Source organism: Lutra lutra, chromosome 1 (genome assembly GCF_902655055.1).
Source record: "Lutra lutra chromosome 1, mLutLut1.2, whole genome shotgun sequence".
Lineage (NCBI taxonomy): Eukaryota > Metazoa > Chordata > Mammalia > Carnivora > Mustelidae > Lutra > Lutra lutra.
This window is the reverse complement of record NC_062278.1, coordinates 183,070,411-183,094,217: the sequence shown is the minus strand read 5'-3', so window position 1 is coordinate 183,094,217 and position 23,807 is coordinate 183,070,411. Positions and strand designations below refer to the sequence as shown.

Below are 23,807 nucleotides of genomic sequence, written 5' to 3'. Positions count from 1 at the left end.
TCTAAGCATTATCTTCCTTAATCCTCACAACCACCCTGAGAATATAATCCCCATTTTACCGACAAACATGCCAAGGGAAAGAGAGTTCGGTAATTTGCAGCACTGCTAGCGAGTGACGGAGCAGGGGTACAAACCCAGACCGCTCTGACATCGGCCCTCTGGGTTTGGGGGAAAGGGGAAGTTCTAAGAGAGGGGCAGTCCTAAAGAGCTGTCGGGGACATCCCAAAATGTATCTCTGCACTGAATTATTTGTCCTTTACATATTGCATTTTCCTCTCTCTTATGTGGCTAAAACTATCTTTTAGAAGCCCATCTGGACATATTCCCAAGCAGGAATTCTAAAGATGCGCACAGTTTCCTCCCCACAAATCCTCTTAGCCTGTTGCAGATTATTTGAGGACGTGATCAGTGAGTAAATAATACTTGAAGGCAGTTGTAAGCAGCTTTGCAATTAGACAGGAGCCCTTGTCTTTAATTGGAGCTGAAAACCAGCTGAGTTTGTTGGCTTCTGTACACCCCATCTTAAATCCGTTGAGTACTCGAATCTCATCGAATACTTTGAAGTTGTTCTAAACCCTGGTTCTGAAGAGTACCAATAACCAAGTTTTCTGGCTTTCGATCGGCGAGTTCTTAGGTGACTCCTTGATGGTTCTTTGTGTGACCTGCATTCGGTCGTCCTTTCTCATACTTCATTAAATATGAGATCTTTGAATTGAAACCCATTGATACCCTTCACATGATAAGCTCTTTCTTTGTTTATATTGTGATCACTTTCTATTAGCCAAAAAAAACATTTAGAAAAAAGATTGGTCATTTTTATCCCTAGAAAGGATGGAGGGAGAGGTGGGAGAGGAGATTGGCCTGGAGAAGGGAGATAAACATGCTTATTGTTATGGTCCTTTGGGTTGCCGTGGACAAAGAAGCAATGCACAAGGGGCACCTGGGTGGCTCAGTGGATTAAGCATCTGCCTTTGGCTCAGGTCATGACCCCAGGGTCCTGGGATCAAGCCCCACATTGAGCCCCTTCTCCCTCTGCCTGCTGCTCCCCTCCCACTTATTCCCCCTCTCCATCTCTCTCTCTCTCTAACAAATAAATAAAATCTTTAAAAAAAAAAAAAGGCAATGCACAAAATACCTGAGCACATGTCTGGAGTGGTATGATTATTATTATAGCCTCCTGTAACCAATAATCGACTTTTAAAAATAAAAGTCATTAGTTTAAAAATATTTTAAAATTCTTGCCATAATTAGATAGTAAATTTCTGTGGGTATGTAATTGTAGAGCTGGGTACTAGACAGGAGGAGAGAGCTAAAGCTCAGGAGGGACACGCAGGTCCCTCAGCCCACAGGACATTTCCTGGCAGGTGAGCCAAGGTAGCTCCTTGTGGAAGACAGAGCTCACAGCTCTGCCTGTAAATTCAAGTTGAGAGCAGAGTTCTCTAGAAAGGGTAGATTTGACCAAAGCCACAAGAGCATGCTACACAGAAAGATATGCTTTGATTAATATGTTTAGGTTTCAGGGAGCAAAACTCAGGCCAGCTAAGGAAGGGACCAGGGGGCGGCCCTGGGAACACACAGTTCACATCATCCTAGGCCTCTTGGGTACTAGCTTTGAGAAACTGCTAAGGACCAAAGCTGACCTCTCCCTCCCTCAGAGGCCCCATGGCCTCTGCCATCCTTGCCCCTCTCCACGCCTACCTGATTCCCTTCTGTTTCTCAGCATTCTGTTTCACATGGCCCAACCCTGAGCCTACACCGCCTTACAGACCCACAGACAATGATGAAGCATGTTTGGTAACAGGCCCCTTTATTTCCTAATTCATATTTTTGAAGAGAGAGAGAGAGAGACGTGCCTAGCCCAACCTAGAAAATGATTTCTCTTTGGATGGGAGACTACCCATGATCTGGTCATCCGGAGCCAGAAGAGCAAGGCCACTCTCTCTCTCTACCCCCCTCTCCTTCTCTCCACCCCCACCCACATGCTTTTGCATGCAGTCCTAGAGCTCCGTCTGCTCCTGACTCCCACTCACCCGGTCAGATTATATCCTATGGACCTGAGTCTGGGGATCCAGGAGCAGAAAGGAGCCCAGGCGGTGATGTTGGCGGTGTTGGCAGCTGTGCTGAAAAGCTGATATTAATTAGTGCCCACCTGTCAGAGTCCAGGAGCTGCCCCACTTCCTGATTGGGTTCAGCATTACCTCTGATTTTTATGACCTAGTCCCTCTCTTTCCAAAGGGAAAATTCTTTTCCTTCTTTTTTTTTTCTTCTTCAAGCTGGAATCAAAGTTAGTTACTTGCAATCCAACATAGATACATATTTCTTGAATATTTTAGGTCAAAGCAGTCTATTTATATGACAACTTTGCTGCTGTTATCTTACCCCTTTGAAGAGACTGAATTTATCCCAGCAAAATTAAATAGCTTATCTTTCGTAAAGCACATGCTGATTTCCAAACTCTTCACCAGGATCAGGCCATTTTCTCCTCCTTGAATCCTCCTCCAGTCCTCCGTTTTTGACTGTCAAAATCCCATCCTTAGTCTGTAAGTCTGAGTTCAGATGAAATATCCTTTCTATGAACCCTGATAAAAACCCTGATAAAAAAAAAATGTTCATTTTGACTCAACTACATACTGTCTCCCTTACAAGAGTATAAATTCCCCAAGAGCAAGAGCAGAGCCTTATCATCCAGCAACACCAATGTCTTGCATTGTGTGAATGAATTCTTCTTTCAATTACATGCTCAATGTATTTTGTGTTTCTTCCTCTGAGAAATCCTGAAGGGGGTTGTAAAGATGTGAATTGAATTCTGTCTGGAATCTAGTTTCATATTTGAGATTCAACAGCTGGGTTTTAGCTGGTCTTTAGGAAATCGATAAACCCCTAAACTTATGAGCAAACGTTCTTAGATATGCCCAGTTGTACCTTTCCAATGATAAGGTCTAAGGCTTTCATTAGACTCTGAGAGAGATCTGTGATCCATAAAAGCTTAAGAATGTCTGGCCACCTGCTTGTCTGGAAACAACTGAAGTAAAACATTTATTACCAAGGTACTGTGTGTCGAGAACTATGCTAAGCTCATTCCCTTTATTTTGTTTTATTCTTCCAGTGACCTAATGCAATAGTTCTTATAACAATAACAATGCTCACAGTCATGATTACAGCTTACAGTTATTACATGCTTCCTATGTGTCATGTACTGTTCCAAATACTTGTATTTATAAGTTCACTTAGTACTGCCCAGAATCCTACTGGACAAGATATTTACAGTCCTTCTCCATTCACAGATGATGAAACTCAGACTCAGAAATATTACGTAAGGGGCACCTGGGTGGCTCAGTGGGTTAAACCTCTGCCTTCGGCTCAGGTCATGATCTCAGGGTCCTGGGATCAAGCCCCACATCGGGCTCTCTGCTCAGCAGGGAGCCTGTTTCCTCCCTCTCTCTCTGCCTGCCTCTCTGCCTACTTGTGATCTCTGTCAAATAAATAAAACCTTTAAAAAAAAAAAAGAAATATTACGTAATAATTTGGCTGAGTTCATGCAAGTAGTGGCAGTTTTATCATTCAAAGCCACTGGGTTGACTCCAAGGGTACCTGGGTGGCTCAGTCAAAGCCAGTGGGTTGACTCCAGAGCTGGATCCCTTAGCCGTTTCACTATTAGCATAATAAAGCTGGAGTTCAACCCCAGATAATTTGGCATGTTTTTACTAATTCGAAATTGAGGTCCAGATAACTCATCAAGGTTATGGATCTAGGAGATGGTGGGAGCCAACTTTGAACATACATCTGTCTGATTTCAAAGCCTTTCTATTTCATCATCTACCTTGGAGGGCCCTCACTGGGCGGGGTCCTCTAAGGAGGCTTCAAAGAAAGGGAAAGTTTCCTTTGCCCCGGGGTCCTGCACTATCTGTGAAGAGGTGCAAACCTCCATCACCAATCTCAGATGCTACAAAGGCAGGAACCAGACTTTCTTTGTCCACTGCGTATTTAGCCCGCACTCAATAAATATTTGTTGATTCAATCAGCATATTTACGAAAACAGAGGTGGATTCTAGGGCAATTCACTCAGCAGGGAACATTAGCAGGTGCTTAAGCAGGGATTCAATTGCAAATACCCAGGCAGGTATCATAACTGAGCGAAGTGATTCAGGAGGTTACGAAAGGCCACCACTGGTCTGATGTCAGACGCAGTTTAAAAGCACACAAGCAAAGAGAAATGAAATCTTGCCATTTGCGACGACGTGGATGGAACTAGAGGGTATCATGCTTAGCGAAATAAGTCAATCGGAGAAAGACAACTATCATATGATCTCCCTGATATGAGGGAGAGGAGATGCAACATGGGGGGTTAAGGGGGTAGGAGAAGAGTAAATGAAACAAGATGGGATTGGGAGGGAGACAAACCATAAGTGACTCTTAATCTCACAAAACAAACTGAGGGTTGATGGGGGGAGGGGGGTTGGGAGGGGGGTGGGATTATGGACACTGGGGAGGGTATGTGCTATGGTGAGTGCTGTGAAGTGTGTAAACCTGGTGATTCACAGACCTGTACCCCTGGGGATAAAAATATATTATATGTTTATAAAAAATAAAATTAATAAAAAAAACACTTATAAAAAATAAATAAAAGCACACAAGCACTTTTAGATATCTTCCCTCATAAAATCCTCATGCCCACCCCCTGCACTGGAGTCCAGAAAAATCACCCGAATCCAAGAGGAGTTTAATTGTAGGTAATGTGACTTCAGGATGAGCACTGCTCTCTCCCAGCTACGGGAGATTATATTTGTGCAAGTGTGGAAGCGAAGGCAGGTTAAGAGCAGCATTGCAGTGGGAAGGGGTTCTCCTGAGAAAAGGAAGAGGACAATCTCTCAGGATGTCATGAATGATTAGGAATTGGAGGGTGCCTGGGTTTCACCATGGCCCGTTAAGACTGAGTGGTAGAATTACTACCCGCAGGCCACCAGAAGGGATGTGTGATGATCTCTCCCTTGTTTGCTTTCCATCTCAAAGCTCTCTGGAAACTGTCTCTAAGTAGTGGTCCTTTCCATGAGAGGGGATAGCCATCAATGCAACCCACAAACACATCTCCGTTTTCCTTTTCTGACAATGGTCATTGATTTGCTCTAACGCTTCTGTGTTCTCACAGGAGGCCTTTCTCGGGAACAGTGACACACAGAGAGCTCTGATCCCTGCTGCCCTTGCCCCAGCCCTTAAAGGCCTCAAGCTGAGGAGCCAGGAAGCTCAGGGGTCATGAATTTGTTGCTAATTTTGTAATCCTAGCTGTCCAACAGGATCAGAGCCAAGTTTCTCAACCTTGGCACTACGACTCTTGCGGAGGCTGCCCTGTTCATTCTGGAATGTGTAGGCTATCTCCAGTCTCCACCCACTAGAGACCAGTAGCGGCCTCCTCCATGTATGACAACAGTGTCTCCCTCCAGACATTGAGGAATGCCCCCCCCCCCCCCAGGGAGGCTCCCAATGAAGAACCGCCAGATTAGAGATACACGTACAAGAACACAAGTGTGCGCATGCTCACCCACAATGTGTGCAGTCTCCCTGACACAGATACTTCTTTCCTTCTTTGCTCTGTGGGGGTGGGGGGGTGCCTCCCTTTTACTGTTGTAGTTTTTTGTTTGTTTGTGTTTTCCTTCATTTTGATTTTATTGGTTGGTTTTTTAATCCAAAGATGAACCTTTGCTTCAATCTTGATTGCAATTTTCCAAGTCTGTCTGTTTCATAAAACCTTCCCCAGGAGTTGATTATAAGTGCTAACACTGCTGACCACCACTGTGTGTTTGGCCTTCGGCAGAGCATTTTACCCGTGTTTTTAAAATCTAGTCATCACGATTAGAGGGAGTTCCTGTCCTATCCATATTACAGACGAGAAAAGTGAAGCATGGGGAGGATGAATGGCTGGGCCTAGGTTGTGGTGTTTTTTTGTGAGAGAGTGGGGATTTGGACCTAGGCTGTCTGCTGACCTTGTTGGCCTCCTTGTCCCTGATGCTTTGCCCTCCTTTTGGGGGGTAAAACCTACAGCATCACGAGTATGTGCCCCTTCAGTTCCTGATCTCAGAATACAGACAAAATATGGTGAAGGTTGGGCAGTGAATCCCAGTCACACTCACAAGCACTGAAATCACATGTGGCGTGCAGTTTTGGGAACACGGGTTTAAGCCCCAGGCACACAGAGGAGAACGGGCACTGACTGCAGACACATATTTCTCTTGTCCCCACCAGAGTGTCTATATGTGTTCCCCTGCCAGTGGAACTACCGCCCTGATCACTGCATGTACGGAAGTAACTGCAAAGAAGCTGAGCGGGAAGGCGTGTCTGTCCTGCACGGGAACCGAGGTGTCTACCATGACGATAAACAACCCACTTTCAAAGCGCTCTATGAAGCAATACGGGATGTAAGTGTGCTCCTCCCCACCCCCCACCCCATGGAGCAGACGCATGCGTACTCCACATGGAACAGGACAGGTGCATTTGTCTGTAGCACCTTGGAAGGCCAAAGAATTCCCCCAAAGCATTGAGTTCCACCCCTGTCCCCAATCTCAGGCACCACTTCACTGTATCCACTTGCTCTCTCATATTATGGCCACTCTTAATCTTTACAAGTAAGTCATTCATTTTGAGGGGGGTGGGGGGCGTTAAGTAAGTTCATTTAAGGAGGACGTGAAAGACCCAGAAAGAAATCTGGTGTTGTTTGCCATAGCAGAGGGGAATGTGTTAGGGTAAAGGTCAAAAAATAAGAACAAAATGATACTATTCAACTCAAGCTGAGTGGGTTGCCTGGTTGCCAGCCTCCTGTTGAGCAATCCAGTGTGGAGGTGGTCAATTAGGACCAGGGATCAAACTAAAAGTAAAAATCAAGTCTTTATTATACATACTGCAGCGATGCAAAAAGAGGCACCCGCTCCCCTGTGTTGTGTCCATACCCAACAAAGAGTACTGGTCAACAGGCAGAGATCGTCTCAAGGCTCCTGCATCCTTGTGGACCTGTAGGCCAGGGGAGGGGGAAGGAGGGAGCAGTAGAAAGGTACCCCTCCTTTCCCAGGAAGCCTCCAAATGGAGGTGTCTGGGATATGCATTTGATATGCATTTGAAGGCAGATACGCATTTGAACGTGGCTGGCCGGGGGTAGGAGTCTGAGTTCTTGACCTTGTACCAAATCTGGTGTCAGGAGGGCAGCTCCCCATCCCTCCAGAGGACTGCCAGCAGCCTTGTCATTACCCATAGTTGAGTCTGAAAGACCACACATAGGATTTTGGCCTGGAGCTGGACTTCTCACAGCCTCAGGTCCCCGGTTACTGCCTTGGAGAAATTGATTAGCGAAGTGTTGAGACATTAAAGACGCCTGGGAACTATCTTCTTGCAGTAAATGGGAAGGTTGAAAGAAACTTACTTTGGGGCTTACTGCCTAAAATGACAGATAATGCCGGCTCTTGCCTTTCATCCCACACTTGGGGAAATGCTGCTTTCCACATTGCTTTTTACCTTGAGATCACTAGGGGGAACCAGCAACAGAGATTCAAGGATGTCCCTTTTGAAACGATAATTCCAAGACCTAGAGTAGGGGTCAGCAAACTTGGCCAGATCTACCTTGCTGCCTGTGTTTGTAAGACATGTGGGCTGGGATTATGCTGAGTGAAATAAGTCAAGCAGAGAGAGTCAATTATCATATGGTTTCACTTATTTGTGGAGCATAACAAATAGCATGGAGGACAAGGGGAGATGGAGAGGAGAAGGGAGTTGAGGGAAATTGGAAGGGGAGGTGAACCAGGAGAGACTATGGACTCTGAAAAACGATCTGAAAATTTTGAAGGGGTGGGGGGTGGGAGGTTGGGGGCACCAGGTGGTGGGTATTGTAGAGGGCACAGATTGCATGGAGCACTGGGTGTGGTGCAAAAATAATGAATACTGTTATGCTGAAAAAATAAAAAAATAAAAAATAAAATAAAATAAAAAGACGTGGGCTGGGAACAGGTTTGTAAATCATTGGGGGAAAAAAGGATATTTCATGACATGAAAAAATTATAAGCAATTCAAATTTCGGCGGTCATAAATAAAGTCATGTCGGGACACAGTGACACCCATTCATTTGTGTGTTGGTCTGTGGCTGCTTTCAAGCCACAATGGCAGAGATCAGTATTTATAACAAACTGTGTGGCCCACAGTGTCTAACATATTTACAGTCTAGCCCTTTATAGAACAGATTTGCTGACCCCACACATAAAGTATGTAGACTTTGTTAGAGGTATTTTTCTTAAAAATCCACAAACCCTCGGAGTTTCACAAATGGGCTTTGGTGGAAGCGAATCCCGAGACACAGGAACACATTTTTTTCTGTGTGAAAAATGTGCAGCTTCCTAAGGAGAGTCACTAGAATTCCCAGAATTTTCTCTGCAGGGAATGAGTTTAGCCTGCATGTAAGCTAACACCGTTTTCTTCTCCTACATTTCCTGCTGTTGGTTTTCAAAGACCAGGTGATTTAATTACACAGAAAATTTGTTCTGTACTTAGCGATAGCATCACTTCAGATATTCAAACCCTGACTCTGGGGCAGAACCATTCAGGAGTACAAACAGAAGTGAGATGAGTTTGCCGCAGTCCGTCAGAGGCGCGTTGGGTTTCTTCTGAGATCTGTCAGCCCTAGTCTGGAATTGAGCAACTGTGGTTCTTGAGTTACCCTGAGTCTCGTTTGCTTTCTGGAGGAGCAGAGAGAAAGCCAAATAATTGGGTCATAAATGATCCTGCCAAATACACCCAGTGACGATCCTCACGTGGGCCTACAAGGACCATTTTCTTTGAGGCGTTTCAATCAGGAATATGGCCAACCCCATCCTTGGAAGACATGTTTCCCCACTCTCCACTGGGCCATGCACTGTGGGGTCAGGGCTTGGCTGGGGGGTGGACAGACCTCAACGCAAGGCCCAATTTTTGTCCCTTTCCCATGATTAGTCATTAACTCTGTGTTCCTACTTTACTGGGCCTCAGCTTCCTCATCTGTGAAACGGAATGATACTATTATCTACCTCATAAAATTGTGAGGATGCAACAAAATGATGGTTTTTAGATTTTATTTATTTATTTATTTACTTATTTATTTATTTGTGAGAGAGAGCCTGAGAATTGGGGAGGAACAGAGGGGAAGGGCAAGGGAGGGGAAACAATCTTCAGCAGACTCCACACTGAATGTGGAGCCCCCATGCGGGGCTTTATCTCATGACCCTGAGATCGCAACCCTGAGATCATGATCCTGAGGTGGTGACCTGAGCAGAAACCAAGAGTCGGATGCTCAACCGACTGCACCACCCAGGTGCCCCAAAATGATGGTTTTTTAGGCTCATAGTGCAGTACCTGACATACCGTTGTGCTCAATAATTAGAAGTTTTTTCAAGAATAGCAGTTTCATGGGGCGCCTGAGTGGCTCAGTGGGTTAAGGCCTCTGCCTTTGGCTCAGGTTATGATCCCAGGGTCCTGGGATCGAGCCCGCATCGGGCTTTCTGCTCAGCGGGGAGCCTGCTTCCCCCTCGCTCTCTGCCTGCCTCTCTGCCTACTTGTGATCTCTGTCTGTCAAATAAATAAATAAAATCTTTAAAAAAAGAGAGAGAGAAAGAGAAAAAGAATAGCAGTTTCACACTTACCTCCTTTCCTACCTTGTCCACATTGTCTCACTCACTCTCTCTTCCTCTGTCTATAAGTATGTTTTCTCTCTCTCTCATACTGTTATTTCTTTCTCCCTTCATCTCTCTCTGAAAGTATTCTTCCTGCCCCTTCCCTTTCCCCCTCCATCTCTTCCCTTCTCCTCTCTCTCTCTCAGTTGCACACACAAACCCTAAGCCTATGTATCCGCATTTGTGCGAAGGGGAAATGCAGTCTCCTCCCATTGTGATCCAAGGAAGTCATCTATCAGATAGACATTCTGTCAGTAAACCTTGCAGCGATCATCTATGAAGAGCCTATTTTATGCAGGAACAATTCTAGGTTCTAGGCACTCGGAAATTAACAAGACTGACAAAGCAGTCATCATGAAGCATATACTGTGGGTGGAGGAAAACAGGTAATACTCACATGGACAGAGAAAGAAATAAAAATCGTACCAGGTGGTAAAAGGTGTTAAAAAGGAACCAGAACAGGCTAATGGCCTGAGAGTCATGGGCAGGGAAGAGCGTTCAGGAGCTGGGGTCCTCAGGGGTGATAGGTGATAGGTGATCGATCAGTGGAGGCAGCCACTGGACAGTCTTGGGGAGATCCTGCTAAATAGAAGGAATAACCCAGGGAAAGCCCTGGAGGCAGGAATGAGTTTGGTGTGCCCAAATGGCAGGGAGGTGACCAGAAGGTGACCAGAAGGACCGAACACCAAGGAGCGTTCAAGGTCTCATGGAGCCTTGGGAATAAGAGAGGAGTTGGAATCTTATTTTAATAGCAGTGGGAAGCCCCTGCAGAAAAATGATATGGTCTGATTTAGACTTTAAAAATATCACCTTGGTAACTCGGTGCAAGGAGGCAAGAGTGAGAACACAAGGGCTATTTATGAAGCGTTACTGCAGCCTTTAAGGTGAGACATGGGGGCAACAGGAAGGTGGGCAGCGGTGGCCACATGCAGGCATCATGGTAAAGACAGATTTTACAGTGCCTGCTGATACACTAGATGAGGGATGCGGGGGAAAGAGAGAATCAAGGTTGCCTCCAAGGCTCTGACCTATTCTCTTCCTGTCACTAGGGACACCATGACCAAAAAGGAGTTTATCAGTGGTCTAAATTGTGCTGAGAAAGAAAACAGTTGTCCCAAACATGGTGCTTTTTGTGTTACATAATGCATAATCTCCTTCCAGGAAGAAATTCACATTTCTGATAAACATGCTTAAGCAATATTTCTGATGAACTTTAAAGGGATTAAAACTTGTTCTAGGAAACTAGACACCCACCCATTCTGCTGCCACGCAAGCGTGTACTGACCTTTCACCCTTCTTTTCTTTCGTTCCTTTTTTTTTTTTTTCTGGTCTTTCTGTATAAAATTTCCTTGCCAACAATGAATCTTTGACTTGACCTATTGGAAGCCTTTTCCATTTCAACCAGATTGTAATAAAAATTTGAACATGCTCATGACTAAGTGGTCAGAAAGATTTATTTTGGAAAATTCTTCTCATAAACACCTTCCATGGGAAAATAAGAGAATTAAAAATCAAATCAAAAGCCCAATATTAAGTGGGAAAAAAACCAACAACCAATATTTGGTAACTGAATTATTAAAATGAAGTTCAGTGATGATAGATTTTACTTAATGGCTAAACTCTGGACTTCATGAGATTACTGTGGACATACCTTAAAGTTTCTTCATTAAGATTGCAACAAACATGGGGCGCCTGGGTGACTCAGTGGGTTAAGCCTCTGCCTTCAGCTCAGGTCATGATCCCAGGGTCCTGGGATCAAGCCCTGCATCAGGTTCCCTGCTTAGCAGGGAGCCTGCTTCTCCCCTCTCTCTGCCTGCCTCTCTGCCTACTTGTGATCTCTGTCTGTCAAATAAATAAAATCTAAAAAAAAAAAAAAAGAAGAAGAAGAAGAAGATTGCAACAAACAGGTGCTTGATAGCTTAGTCTGTTAAGAGTCCGGCTCTTGGTTTCAGCTCAGGTCATGATCTCAGGGTCAAGAACCCTAGCCCCATGTCTGGCTCTGCAGGAACGAAGGCGTCGGCTTGAGCTTTTCTTGTTCCCTCTTCTTTTGTCCCCTCCCCACCACGGGCACGCATGCATGTGCACGCTCGCGCTCGCTCGCTCTCTCAAATAAATAAATCTTAAAATAAGTTGCAACAAATACAAAAAATATGGAGAATTCAGTGTTTTAATGCAGTAGATTTCAAGTCTCTAGTTATGCCTTGCTTTTCTTCAGCAAGAGCCTACTATATAGAAAATATGTTGTTCTTGAAGACACATTTTGACCTTAGATTTTAAGAGCTTTAAGGACCCAAATAAATCTTTTTTTTTTTTTTTTTTTTTTTTTTTTTTTTAAGAGGGAAAGAAACTGAGGCCCAGGGAAGGTAAGTAATTGCCTGGGATTGCACAGGATTGAATCAGGTGTTGAATCTCCTTCCAATGTCTAACCCATGCCGGCATGCTTAATCCCCTGTTTCATTCTGTAGTAAATGTTGTTTGCATTGTAAAGGGCATTTCAGTCACTAAACATTTTCTATCATTTAAAAAATCCTTTTTCAGTTTCCCTTTCAAGACAATCTCTTTCAATCCATGTATTACCCGCTCCAGCTGAAGTTTTTGGAGACTGTGCACACTTTATGTGGACGAATCCCACAAGTGTTTTTGAAGCAAATCGAGAAAACAATGAAAAGGGCTTATGAGAAACACGTCATCATCCATGTGGGCCCCAACCAGATGCACTGAATATTTTTCATGTTGTCGCAAATGGATTAGGCCTCTCGGGAACAAGGCGACGTTCATCTTTAAGCTGCCTGGATCTCTTTCATGTGAATATTTAATGGTGCTCTGTGACAGTTGAGTTTAAAAGGCCTCATTACATGTTGCTCATTTCGTTGCCCCTAAAAGGAAATATGCTTTAATTTTTTTAAAATTGCTATTTATCTCTTTGGGGTTTTTTTTAGTTGTATTATTACTCACTTCGTATTGTTCAAGCAGGTGGAGCTAGCTGTGAAAAGGAATTTTGTGAGCCTTCCAATGCCTGTTAAACGTCTGAGACCACATCAGTGCCATCTCCTGTTGTATATTAATCTAGTATCCTTGAGACTCTTCCTATGCAATAGACACCCCCATATTCTTGTTATAACAGGAATCTATGCTTGTTGTACAAAAGAGAATGTTAAACATTTGTAGGGGTGGGTGCCTGGGTGGCTCAGTGGGTTAAGCCTCTGCCTTCAGCTTGGGTCATGATCTCAAGGTCCTGGGATCGAGTCCCATGTTGGGCTCTCTGCTCAGCAGGGAGCCTGATTGCCCCTCTCTCTCTGCCTGCTTGTGATCTCTCTCTGTGTGTCAAATAAATAAATAAAATCTTAAAAAAATTTGTAGGGAATACAGGTCCATGGACCAAAATCAAAATTAGATTAGCCATAATCCTACCAACCGGTGAAAAGATTGTTATTTCAATGGGGGGTTGCTTCCAGCCTTTTCTCCCTACTTCTATATTTATTCGCTGGTTGTCTTTTCCATTGTAATACATATGTGAAACAGTAGTTGAGTGAAAGCTGGCACCTGCTCTGAGATTTTTCTGTAGAGATGAAAATTTAGAGAAAATGATTATGTTTACAGTGCTTTATTTAAAATACGTCTGGCAGAAGTATTCAGATTTCTACTGATTGGCAGTGTTAAAGGATGAGGCATATCTGGGGTTGTTTTTTTAAGAAAAGTTGTTTAGATTAGCGGAAGATTAAATCATAAGAAATATTTCTGCAACCATACCTTCTGAAAGGAAATTCAATAATTGTGCTAAACCCACGGGGTCACCTTAACAGAGATGTGATTTTGTGTTTACCCACAGACAAAAACATTTTATCTCTTACCCTAGTAAGGGTGACCTTCTCTCTTCTTTAAACTCTTGGGCAACAGGTGGAAATTAAAGGCCAACTTCAAACTCATGTGTACAGAATAGATAGTTTAGCTGATTCCACTGACAAAAAAATTCACCTTCATACCAGCCTTAGAAAGGGCCCTTTGAATAATTTTCCTTCTCTAGGGTTACCCGGCTGTTAGCCAAGGAACCAGGCAGGTCTTATCACCTAGCTACAGCAGAGGAAATTCTATATTCCCCCAAGGGAGCTGACTTAATCCCTAGTTGCACCTGTAGCTGGTATCAGGGTAAGAGCATTTTGCATAAGGCTTTATTTATCTCAGAAAACTTGTGCAGAAATGATCTTGATGTTCACAACAACCTAATGGTCTTAGGTCTTCTTCTTACAAAGAAACAAGGACACCCAATATAATTGCTATTCTGTAAGACATACAGTTAACATAACATACAGGGTAACACGAATCCTGTATTGCAGACAAATTTTTGGAAATAAAAATATTAAGTGCTTTTCATTATATATAGACAGTGATAAAGATAAGTACAAATAGATAAAGATAGATAAAGATAAAAAGATAAAGAAAAGTATAAAATGAAAAATAATATTTTGTTAGTGCAAATGTGGTATTCTATGTACTGGAACCCAGTTCAATGTCATAGGTACTATATCCATAGAAAAAGTCTTACGCTGAAAAAATATATGAAAATCTCAGCACTCCAAAGAAATATATAGATATAATGAATATTGGTATACAGCACCATTATGGTAATAACAAATTCTGAAATGTTAGAGGAATGACCCATACTTTCGTTTCGATCAGTTTGATGGCCTGTGATTTGTTATTTTTGTTAAGGAAATTACCATTATGATGTAGAACTCTTCACTGTTATATTTTCTGCTTCCTCATTTCACCATTAAAGGTGATGTCATTTATTATTTTATATCTAAAGGCCTTGGGGCAATTTTTGGATTGTCTTTTGGATGGGAGAGAAAGCATCCTACATACCCACAAATGGGGTTTTAATGAAAGAGCCAGAATTCCCTGACTTCTGTTCCAGTCTTCCTACTTGTTCAGCATGGCCAGTAAACCCAACAAATGTCATTCAGATTTGTTGATGACTTACCAACCTAAAGAAGTTCCTTTCCTCCTTCGGTGAGTTCCACAAAAATTCTGCTGTAAAGGCTTTGAATTCTGCAATACCTTTTCTTTTATCAGAGTCTGGTTTACCCAATAGTCTTGACTATTGGTTCTGGTCTAAATACCCAGAATCGGATTTCTAACAATGGTCCATGAGAGAATTCTAGAACATTCTAGAATGATGCAGTATGAGAACGTGAAACTTTAGAATTTGGTATGCTTTCCTGCCTTGGAATTTCTTCATGCTATCTTGAAATTTGAGGTGAGTTTGGTGGAGAATTTGGAGAACATTTGCTGTTCCAATCTCTGCTGCCTGAAAGTGCTAATTATTTTCTATTTGGTATGTTACCATGAGGCAGTATTTTCTCTGCCTTTGATAATTTTCAGACAACTATGACATTAGCACCTTAGAAATCTGGGAACTGTAAATTTCAATTCAGTGACTCCTAAATCATGCAGTCTATGGTCTGAAGTTTGCCAAAGGTTGTGTTGCTCCATATGGCACGTTGTATCTGTATTGGGAAGAGCATGAGACTGGTTCTCTATCTCCTCTTCTTGTTTCCTTCAGAATTCTGGTCAATGCATGTGACTACAGAGTTCCACAGAAGAATGAAAGAACACTTGCCAATAGAAAAATGTATTTTTGTATATATTGAGAGTGAGACTTTCTATAGTAGGGTCACTATTCTTATAATATTTTTCTTGCTGACACAAATCTCAAAAATTGTGACTTACATTAAAAATTTCAACGTTTAAAAAAAATTAACTGGCTAGAAAATCTGTTTAAGTTTTCCTTCAACTTCCTGAATGACAATTTAGCATTTAGGGGAGAACACTCCAGCTTCACTGTTTATTTGAAGTCTCTGTTACATAGTGCTTCCATTGTGACTTGTTGTGACTATGACTGGATTTAGCATCAAAATGGATGTTTATATGGACTCATCAAGGTTTGAGAGTATTTATCTTATTACCCCTACGGTGTTCATAAAACAAGCCAGCCATACAAGACTTTACTGATGTCACGAAATAGTGATCCAGTAGTAGAATAATCCCTCCACCCACCCAGAAGAGAGGACAACATTCACAGAAATTTAGATTTATGTATAACTGTTGCCCAATATTTATACAAAAAAAAAGATAGATTGCACATGTTGGGTGAACCACCGTGAACATGATTTCATGACTGAAAAATGTTGGATGTCATGGGGATACAAATTATTTTATCCTCACTGAATGGTATGGTAGGCAAGCTTTCTTAGGTTTTTCTGTGTTTCTTGGGTCCTATTCATTTATCTTCCTTTTTTTCATTTTTGCCTTTCCCTTCCTGTCTTTGATGTAAGCTACTGAGTAGTACCAAGAGGCTTGGCATTAATGACGGATGACAGAACTCGGGGATCCCTCCACAGGTTAAAGGAAGTTCTAATCCTTAGATGGAATCTTTATGATAAGAACTTCGCAAAAATTTTTTTAAATCACACAACCCATACATGGATAACACACACACACACACACACACACACACACACACTCACACTCACACACACACCCTACATGCCTTTTAAGGAAAGAGCCCTGGGAATCTGTCGTGCTCTGTGAATTGAAGAATTCTTAGACAGTGACATCTTAGGTCAACTCATTTCACAGCTGCAGGGCTGGTGTTTGAAGCTGATGAGATTTCGCTGTCGAACAGAAAAAGTTATCCTAGTTTCTGTTCTTCACAGGTTAAAGCTGGAAATACTCTCTTGAGTCCTCAAGATTAAGCATGTATGTGTGCGTGTAACCATCTGAACGAACATGTAAGAGTCAGTGCAGTTTCTGCATCATTAGGTTTACACGTTTGTGTTGTCACTGAAAAGTGCACCATTGTTTATTGCTCCCAAGGAGACCCTGTGTGGATTTTTATATGTTGGAAAACTTATTTTTTAGGAATTTTTCTTTGGGAAGAAATGAGCATTAAAAAAAAACAATACTTCAAAGAAAATGAATTGTTACAGCTTTTAAAAGAAACAGAAATGTTATGATTTAATTACTTGTCTTTTTGAAAGCCATCTCCTGTTTTACCCTTTTTTTAAATTAAAAGCTTTAAAAAAAAGACATGTCTTTTGGTGTTATTTTGGAAGTGTGTTTCTCTTCTCATGAGATTTCAAGTTTGCAATTTTATAATATAAAACAGTAATATTTAAGTCCTTCCTCTTAAGAACTGATAAAGAAATATTTGGTTTAGTAAGTAGCTTAGCCTATTTTTAAAGTCATTAAAACTTTGCTTTGTTTTTAAAAATGCTGTACTTATAGCAGTACCTGGCTGACTCAGTCAGTAAAGCACGAGACTCCTGATCTCAGTGTTGTGAGTTCAAGCCGCATAAAATTTAAAACAAAAACTTTTAATGCCATACTATAAATCATACATTGTTTGGTTTCAGGGATATTTTTATGTTTGAGGTACAATGAGAATTTGGAGGATGTGAAAATCAGTTCTTCCCATTCCTACATGTTATTTGGCAGATTAAAATGGAATTGTTAAGCTAATAACACATATCAAAAATAACTGAAGAGTGCCAAGAGTTTTGAAACTAAACAAAGGCTTTTCGCCCAATCCCTGGTCTCTTTAAAATCAGCACAAGATACTCCATGCATCCACTAAGTTCCCTCCTTATATATATTTTTTAAAGATTTTATTTATTTGGCAAAGAAAGACCATAAGAGAGGGAACACAGACATGGGGAGCGGGAGAGGGAGAAGCAGGCTTCCCGTCCAGCAGGGAGCCTGATGCAGGACTCGATTTCAGGCCCCTGGGATCATGACCCGAGCCGAAGGCTGACGCTCAACGACTGAGCCACCCAGGCGCCCCTCCTTATATTTTAAAACATTTTAAAATGCTAAGATACTTGGATATGGTTTTCTGGAATAACTGGGAACCCACATCCAATTACTAAGACATATAAGCTTCAGGACCCACATGTAGACAATATTGAATTTAAGTCCTAGCCACCCCCCCAATCCTTACTGACCCGCTTTCCACTTCAGACTTCCCACCTACAATGGCAGGGCTGGGGAAGACCCTCCTCCTGGATTGTGGTAAGGAATAAACAGAAACATGGAATTTCAAATTTTTAAAAATTCCTTGTTGTGGTCCTCTAACTCCACTAAGTAAATGGCTAACTGGTTTTTAAGGAGTATCAGAATGAAGGAATGGCAACCAATTTGTCCTTCTCTTCCTTTGTTTTATAAGCTGGTAAATGTCACCAGCATCCACCTGCTGCCTCACCCCAGAAACCTGGCCATTACTCTTGTCTGCTTCCTCTCCGTCCTTGCACACCACCCTCCTCCCTGAATCATCGCTTCGCCCACTAAAATAGCCCACTCCGCAGGCAGCAAAAACCCTTCAAATTGTGAGTGACCATATACAAATTAAATTAGTACCGGAAAGGCAGAGGGTGTATTGCTTTTACCTCCAGAATATTAACTGAGCTTCCTGTGTTTTTCATTACCGTTGCCTCCATTCAAACCATTACTGTCTGGGGTCTTGTGATCTCTGGCCTGCATTATTGTTCTAATGCTGGTCTTCTCTCCCTATTTATTCTGGCTCCCACCAAACCATAACCCACCCCACCTCTATGAAGCCATTCAGTGGTTCCCCTTTGCTCCTATGGTAATACTCACACTTCTTTCCAAACAGCTCAGGAAGTCCCTGTGTGATCTACCTCCTTCCTAGCTGCCTGGAGTTTTCCTGAGTTTTGCTTTCCCACTCCTCTAATTAATCATTTTCGCTGATTCATTTTCTCTTCTTTTAAGAAGCCAAGCTCTTACCCATAGAGGGGCTCTGCACGTGCTTGGAATCCTCCAACCTGCAAATTCACCTGGCAAATTTCTAGTATCCTTTAGATCTTGATTTAAATACCATTTTCTCATGGAAGCCTTCTTGGATGCCCCCATAAGGGCAGGTCTTCCTCTTACCCTCACTCATATCAACCTGTACTTTCTCTTTTCAGTATGTATTAAAATAGTAATACTTAGAGGGGTGAAACATTTCATTTACTGACTGTCTTCCCCACTAGACACAGTGTTCCTTGAGAACAGTTAGTCCTTAGTGATCTTGCTCCTTGTTCTATGACCATTGCCTAACTCAATGACTAAACCATTTCTAGTGCTCAAAATGTATTTATTGAGAATGAAGTGATTCTGCTGTATCATAAACTGGGAACAGTTCCTATCCACAAAGCTTCATGACACACTGTATTGACTTTGAGTGTTCTCAAAAACTATGTGTCTTATAAATGTTCATTGTTCTGGATTATAATACCCTATCCTCTAAAGTCTCATTCATTGAAAGTATATTGATTCATTGAATTTCTTAGAGATTTACTTATTTGTCCAAAAAGTGACATAGTTGGGTTATATAATGTTTAACTTCCTTTCCTCCTAAATGCTCTGTGTTTCCATAATCTGTTTTTGATGGCTCTGTTGTGGACATTTGTGGGATTTTGGCTGCCTGGAAACCACACTATGCCTGTTACCAATTTCCACATTAGTTATAACTCTTTAAATTTCAAGGGACAGCAAATACAACTCAAATTAATACAGAGAAAGAGACACAGAGAGAGGGAGACAGAGAAAGAATGTATTGGCTCATGTAAGTGAAAAGTCCAAAAATAGCTCTGAATTCAAGGCTTAAACGATGCCAAGGGAAATGTATCATCTTAACAATGCTTTTTTTCATTAATATTTTATTGAAAACCACACATCCTTCTAGGACTCCAGCCATAAAATTTTCATGTCATTCCAACAGAATCATTCCATCTTTGGAAAAATACATTGTCTCCATGTCCAGCTGAAAAATGGTATTGTCAACCTGGGTCAAGACATCAAGAAAATTGTTCTCCTGGTGTATGTTTTAAAACAACTGTAATATATCTCCCCCCCCCTTCACTGAGAACCACTATTAACCAAATAAAGCTGTATTTGCTTTCATACAAGAAGCAATTCACCAACTAATAGGAATGCATCATGGGGAGGGAGGGGGTACATTCTCATAAACTGTTGAACAAGAGTGTTTTATTGCCATCCCTCTGCTCTACAGTCCACATAGACTCTCAGAGGTGACAGTCAAAATCATGATTATAGATGTATCTTACTTAGGCTTCTTAGGCTACGACTATAAAGAGACTCCCGGGAATATCTGTGCCTGTCTCTTTACTGAGCATTTAGATCTTATCAAAATAATAGCACTTCTTTTTTAGAATTGCTACCTTGGATCTAGTGACAAAGCAAGTCTAAATGTCATACTAGGAAGCTGAGTTCTCCGGCCTCTAAATTATCGTTATTAGAAATGATTGCAAGCGTACAGAGTTAAAGGAAAAATCAAAGGGCTGATACCAGCTTTGCTATATTAAATGTTTAAGACTTGATAGTTGTTTGTAAAACTTTGCTAGTGTTTGCATGCGCATGGTGGTGCAGGAGAGAGTTAACATAAAACTAAGAGGCTGTGTTCAAGTGAGTGGAAATTTAAACTTCTCAAGGTTGCCATCTGTCTGTTCAGATCCCACAGTATCTGGCATGTAATGGATGACTAGTACAGGATGCACTCCCTATTCCCTTAACACACATTATTTCCACACATACCAGCAAGAAATCTAATTTCCAGCCCCTGTGACTCCGTGGCTGAAGGCTCCTTTTCCACTGCAGTCTGCTCTGCTCACCTATGGGAAGGCTGGAAGTGTTGGAAAATGAACACACGAGAGTACCCCTCAACCACTGATTGATGGAAATTGGTGGGTACATACCCCGGTTCCCTCTCCTCTCAGGTTGGGTAACTCTTGGTTGTCTGTCCCAGAATTCTCCACTGGGGGGTGGGAGAGACAGGCAGCTCAAACCATTCACAGAGTAGTGACTTCCTTGATAATACATTTCTTCATTGGCTTCCCTTTCCTGCCTCACTTTCCACTCTTGTACCAGCGTTTCCTTGGATTTGGCCCCAAATAAAGCACTTGTACTCAAATCTTTGTTTTACCATCTGCAACTGATAAATTTTTTCATGTCAGTAAAAAATAAAATTTAATATCTATGATCTTATTTTAGTTATTATGAAAATAATTCTTGGGTGGGGGATGGGTATTTGGGTGATGAGCATTAAGGAGGGCATGTGATGTGATGAGCACTGGTGATGATAAATCTGAGACTAATGATGTACTATATGTTAGCTAATTGAATTCAAACTAAAAAAAAGGAAGGAAAATAATTCTTTTCCTTCCCTCTCTCCCACCACCCCCCTTTTCCCTGTCCCTCCTCCTTCTTTTCCTTCTTCTTCCCCTTTGTCCTCTTTATCTCTGCTTCATTTGGGAAAAATTGAATTAACCCCCAGGTCCTGGGGCACCTGGGTGGCTCAGTCTTTAATCATCCGCCTTCTGCTAAGGTCATGATCCAGGGTTCTGGGATCCAGCCCCACATCCGGCTCTCTGCTTCTCCCTCTCCCACTCCCCCTGCTTGTGTTCCCTCTCTCTCTGTCTCTCTCTGTGTCAATAAATAAATAAAATATTTAAGAAAAAAAACCGAGGGTCTGCACAAAATATTTGGAAATTAGCATTCTTATACATCCTCCTATTGACTTTTCTCCCATCACTAGATTTTTATTAGCCATTATTATTTTATAATATATAATACTTATTATATAATATATATGTATATTTTATATATTCAAGCTGTGTGACATTTATACTCTGGTCTATAGGCTATTATCTCAATTATATTATAAATAAATTATATAATTTATTTATATAATAAATATAATATATAATAAATAAAAATAAATATCATATAAATATAAGTAAATCACAGTTGGGTGATTTAATTTATTGATCTCCAAAGAGTCCCAAATACTTCGAATTCTATTATCCCTTATTTCCTTTTTCTAAGGTATGCATTTTAAATACCCTGTATTTTGGATTTAGATTTTTTGTTTTGTTTGTTGCATTTGTGACTTACATTTAGATGGTCACTACTATTTTTATACAACTTCGTTATGCTAATAACGGAAAAACCATAAACTCCTCATATTTAAAAGGTGCAATTTGATCGGTTGTAAGTTATGTATGCTCACTTGAAACCAAACAACATTTTTGGTTTGGTTTGGTTTGCAACAAACATTTTTATCACCTCTAATAGTAGTCTCTTCATTCCCCCTTTTGATCTGTCGTCTTCTCCATCCCCATCCCTTGCTAACCATTGATCTCCTTCCTGTTACTTTATATGAGTTTACAAGTTCTCAGGTTTTATATAAATTAAGTCATACCATAGGTATTCTTCTTGCTTGACTTCTTTCACTCAGCATAATTCAGACTAACCCACATTGTGCATGTCTCAATAGTTCATTCCTTTTTATTATTGAGTAATAGTTCTTTCTATGAATTAACCCTAATATGTTTGTTCATTCTCCTGTTGAGGGATTTGCTTGTCTTCAGTTTTGGACTTTACAAATAAAGCTGTTATGGACATTCATAAGCAAGTTCTGGGGCATTTTAAAAAATAAATATAAATAAATAAAATAAAATAAATTAAATAAATAAATAAATAAATAAATAAAATAAAAATAAATAAAAAATATCATTAGGAATGATATAGGTGAGAGGTACAGCCTGTGTATGTTTAACTGTTTAGGGAATCGCTGAACTGTTTCCCAAACTGGTTGTGCCATTTATATTCCCACGAGCAGTCCTAGTTGCTCCACATCCTTGCCTAGATTGTGTGGACAATCCTTTTAATTTTCGCCAATCTAGTGATTATGAAGTGGCATCTTACTGTGATTTTAAATTGCATTTTCCTAGTAATTAATGAGTCATCCCATGTATTCAGTTGACATTCATATGTCTCCGTGAGTAAAATGTTCAAACCTCTTGCCCATTTTTTAAAAAGAATGGGTTGTTGGGGCGCCTGGGTGGCTCAGGTGGTTAAGCAGCTGCCTTCGGCTCAGGTCATGATCCCAGCGTCCTGGGATCGAGTCCCACATCGGGCTCCTTGCTCACCGGGGAGCCTGCTTCTCCCTCTGCCTCTGCCTGCCATTCTGTCTGCCTGTGCTTGCTCTCTCTCCCTCTCTCTCTCTGACAAATAAATAAATAAAATCTTAAAAAAAAATAATGGGTTGTTAATGCCTTACTACTGAATTTGGGGAGTCTTTACATAGTCTGGGTATAAGTCCTATGATATATGTGTTGCAAATATTTTTTCTCAGTCTATGGTTTGCCTTTTTGTTGTCTTAATGGTACTCCATTAATGCATTTTCCAAGAGCAAAAATTTTTATATTGGTAAAGTCCAATTTGTCAACTTTTTCTTTTTCTGTTTTATGCTTTGTGTTTTAAGAAGTGACTGCCTCGGGACGCCTGGGTGGCTCAGTTGGTTAAGCAGCTGCCTTCGGCTCAGGTCATGGTCCCAGCGTCCTGGGATCGAGTCCCACATCGGGCTCCTTGCTCATCGGGGAGCCTGCTTCTCCCTCTGCCTCTGCCTGCCATTCTGTCTGCCTGTGCTTGCTCTCTCTCCCTCTCTCTCTGACAAATAAATAAATAAAATCTTTAAAAAAAAAAAAAAAAAGAAGTGACTGCCTCTCCCAAGTTGCAAAGATTTTCTCATGTGTCTTCATCCAAACATTTTATAGTTTTAGGTTTTATACTGTAGGGACTGAATGTTTGTGTCCCTCCAAAATTTATATGTTGTAATCCTAACCGTCATGGTATTAGAAGGTGTGTCCTTTGAAAAGTAATTAAACTTGAGGGTAGATTAATGTCCTTATTTTAAAAAGGGGAACCTGGGTAGCTCAGTCAGTTAAGTGTTTGCCTTTGATTCAGGTCATGATGCTGGGGTCCTGGAATCCAGCTGTGCTTTGGGCTCCCCACTCAGCAGAAAGCCTGCTTCTCCCTTTCCCTCTGCTGCTCCCCCTGCTTGTGCTCTCTTGTGCTCTCTCTCTGCCGAATAAATAAATAAAATATTAAAAAAAAAAAGAAACATGAGAGACATGATTTCTCTCTCAGCCAGGTGAGGATATATGATCCATTTTTAGCTAATTTTTAATGTATATGGCAAGATATGTGTTGACGTTAATTAATTCCCATATGGTATTCTTTTGATTCAACAGTTGATCCTGCTGACTT

At 41.4% G+C, this 23,807-nt stretch overlaps 1 protein-coding gene across 1 annotated transcript in view; it reads left to right on the top strand.

The window, feature by feature from the left end:
* GXYLT2 (glucoside xylosyltransferase 2) overlaps positions 1-15,857 on the top strand; it is a 94,922-nt gene extending 79,065 nt beyond the window's left edge. Inside the window, 2 exon segments of the mRNA XM_047746796.1 lie at positions 6,238-6,410; positions 12,216-15,857. Of these exon segments, the coding sequence (XP_047602752.1) occupies positions 6,238-6,410; positions 12,216-12,398 (356 nt within the window). The 3' untranslated portion in view covers positions 12,399-15,857.
* Positions 15,858-23,807: the final 7,950 nt, after the last annotated feature.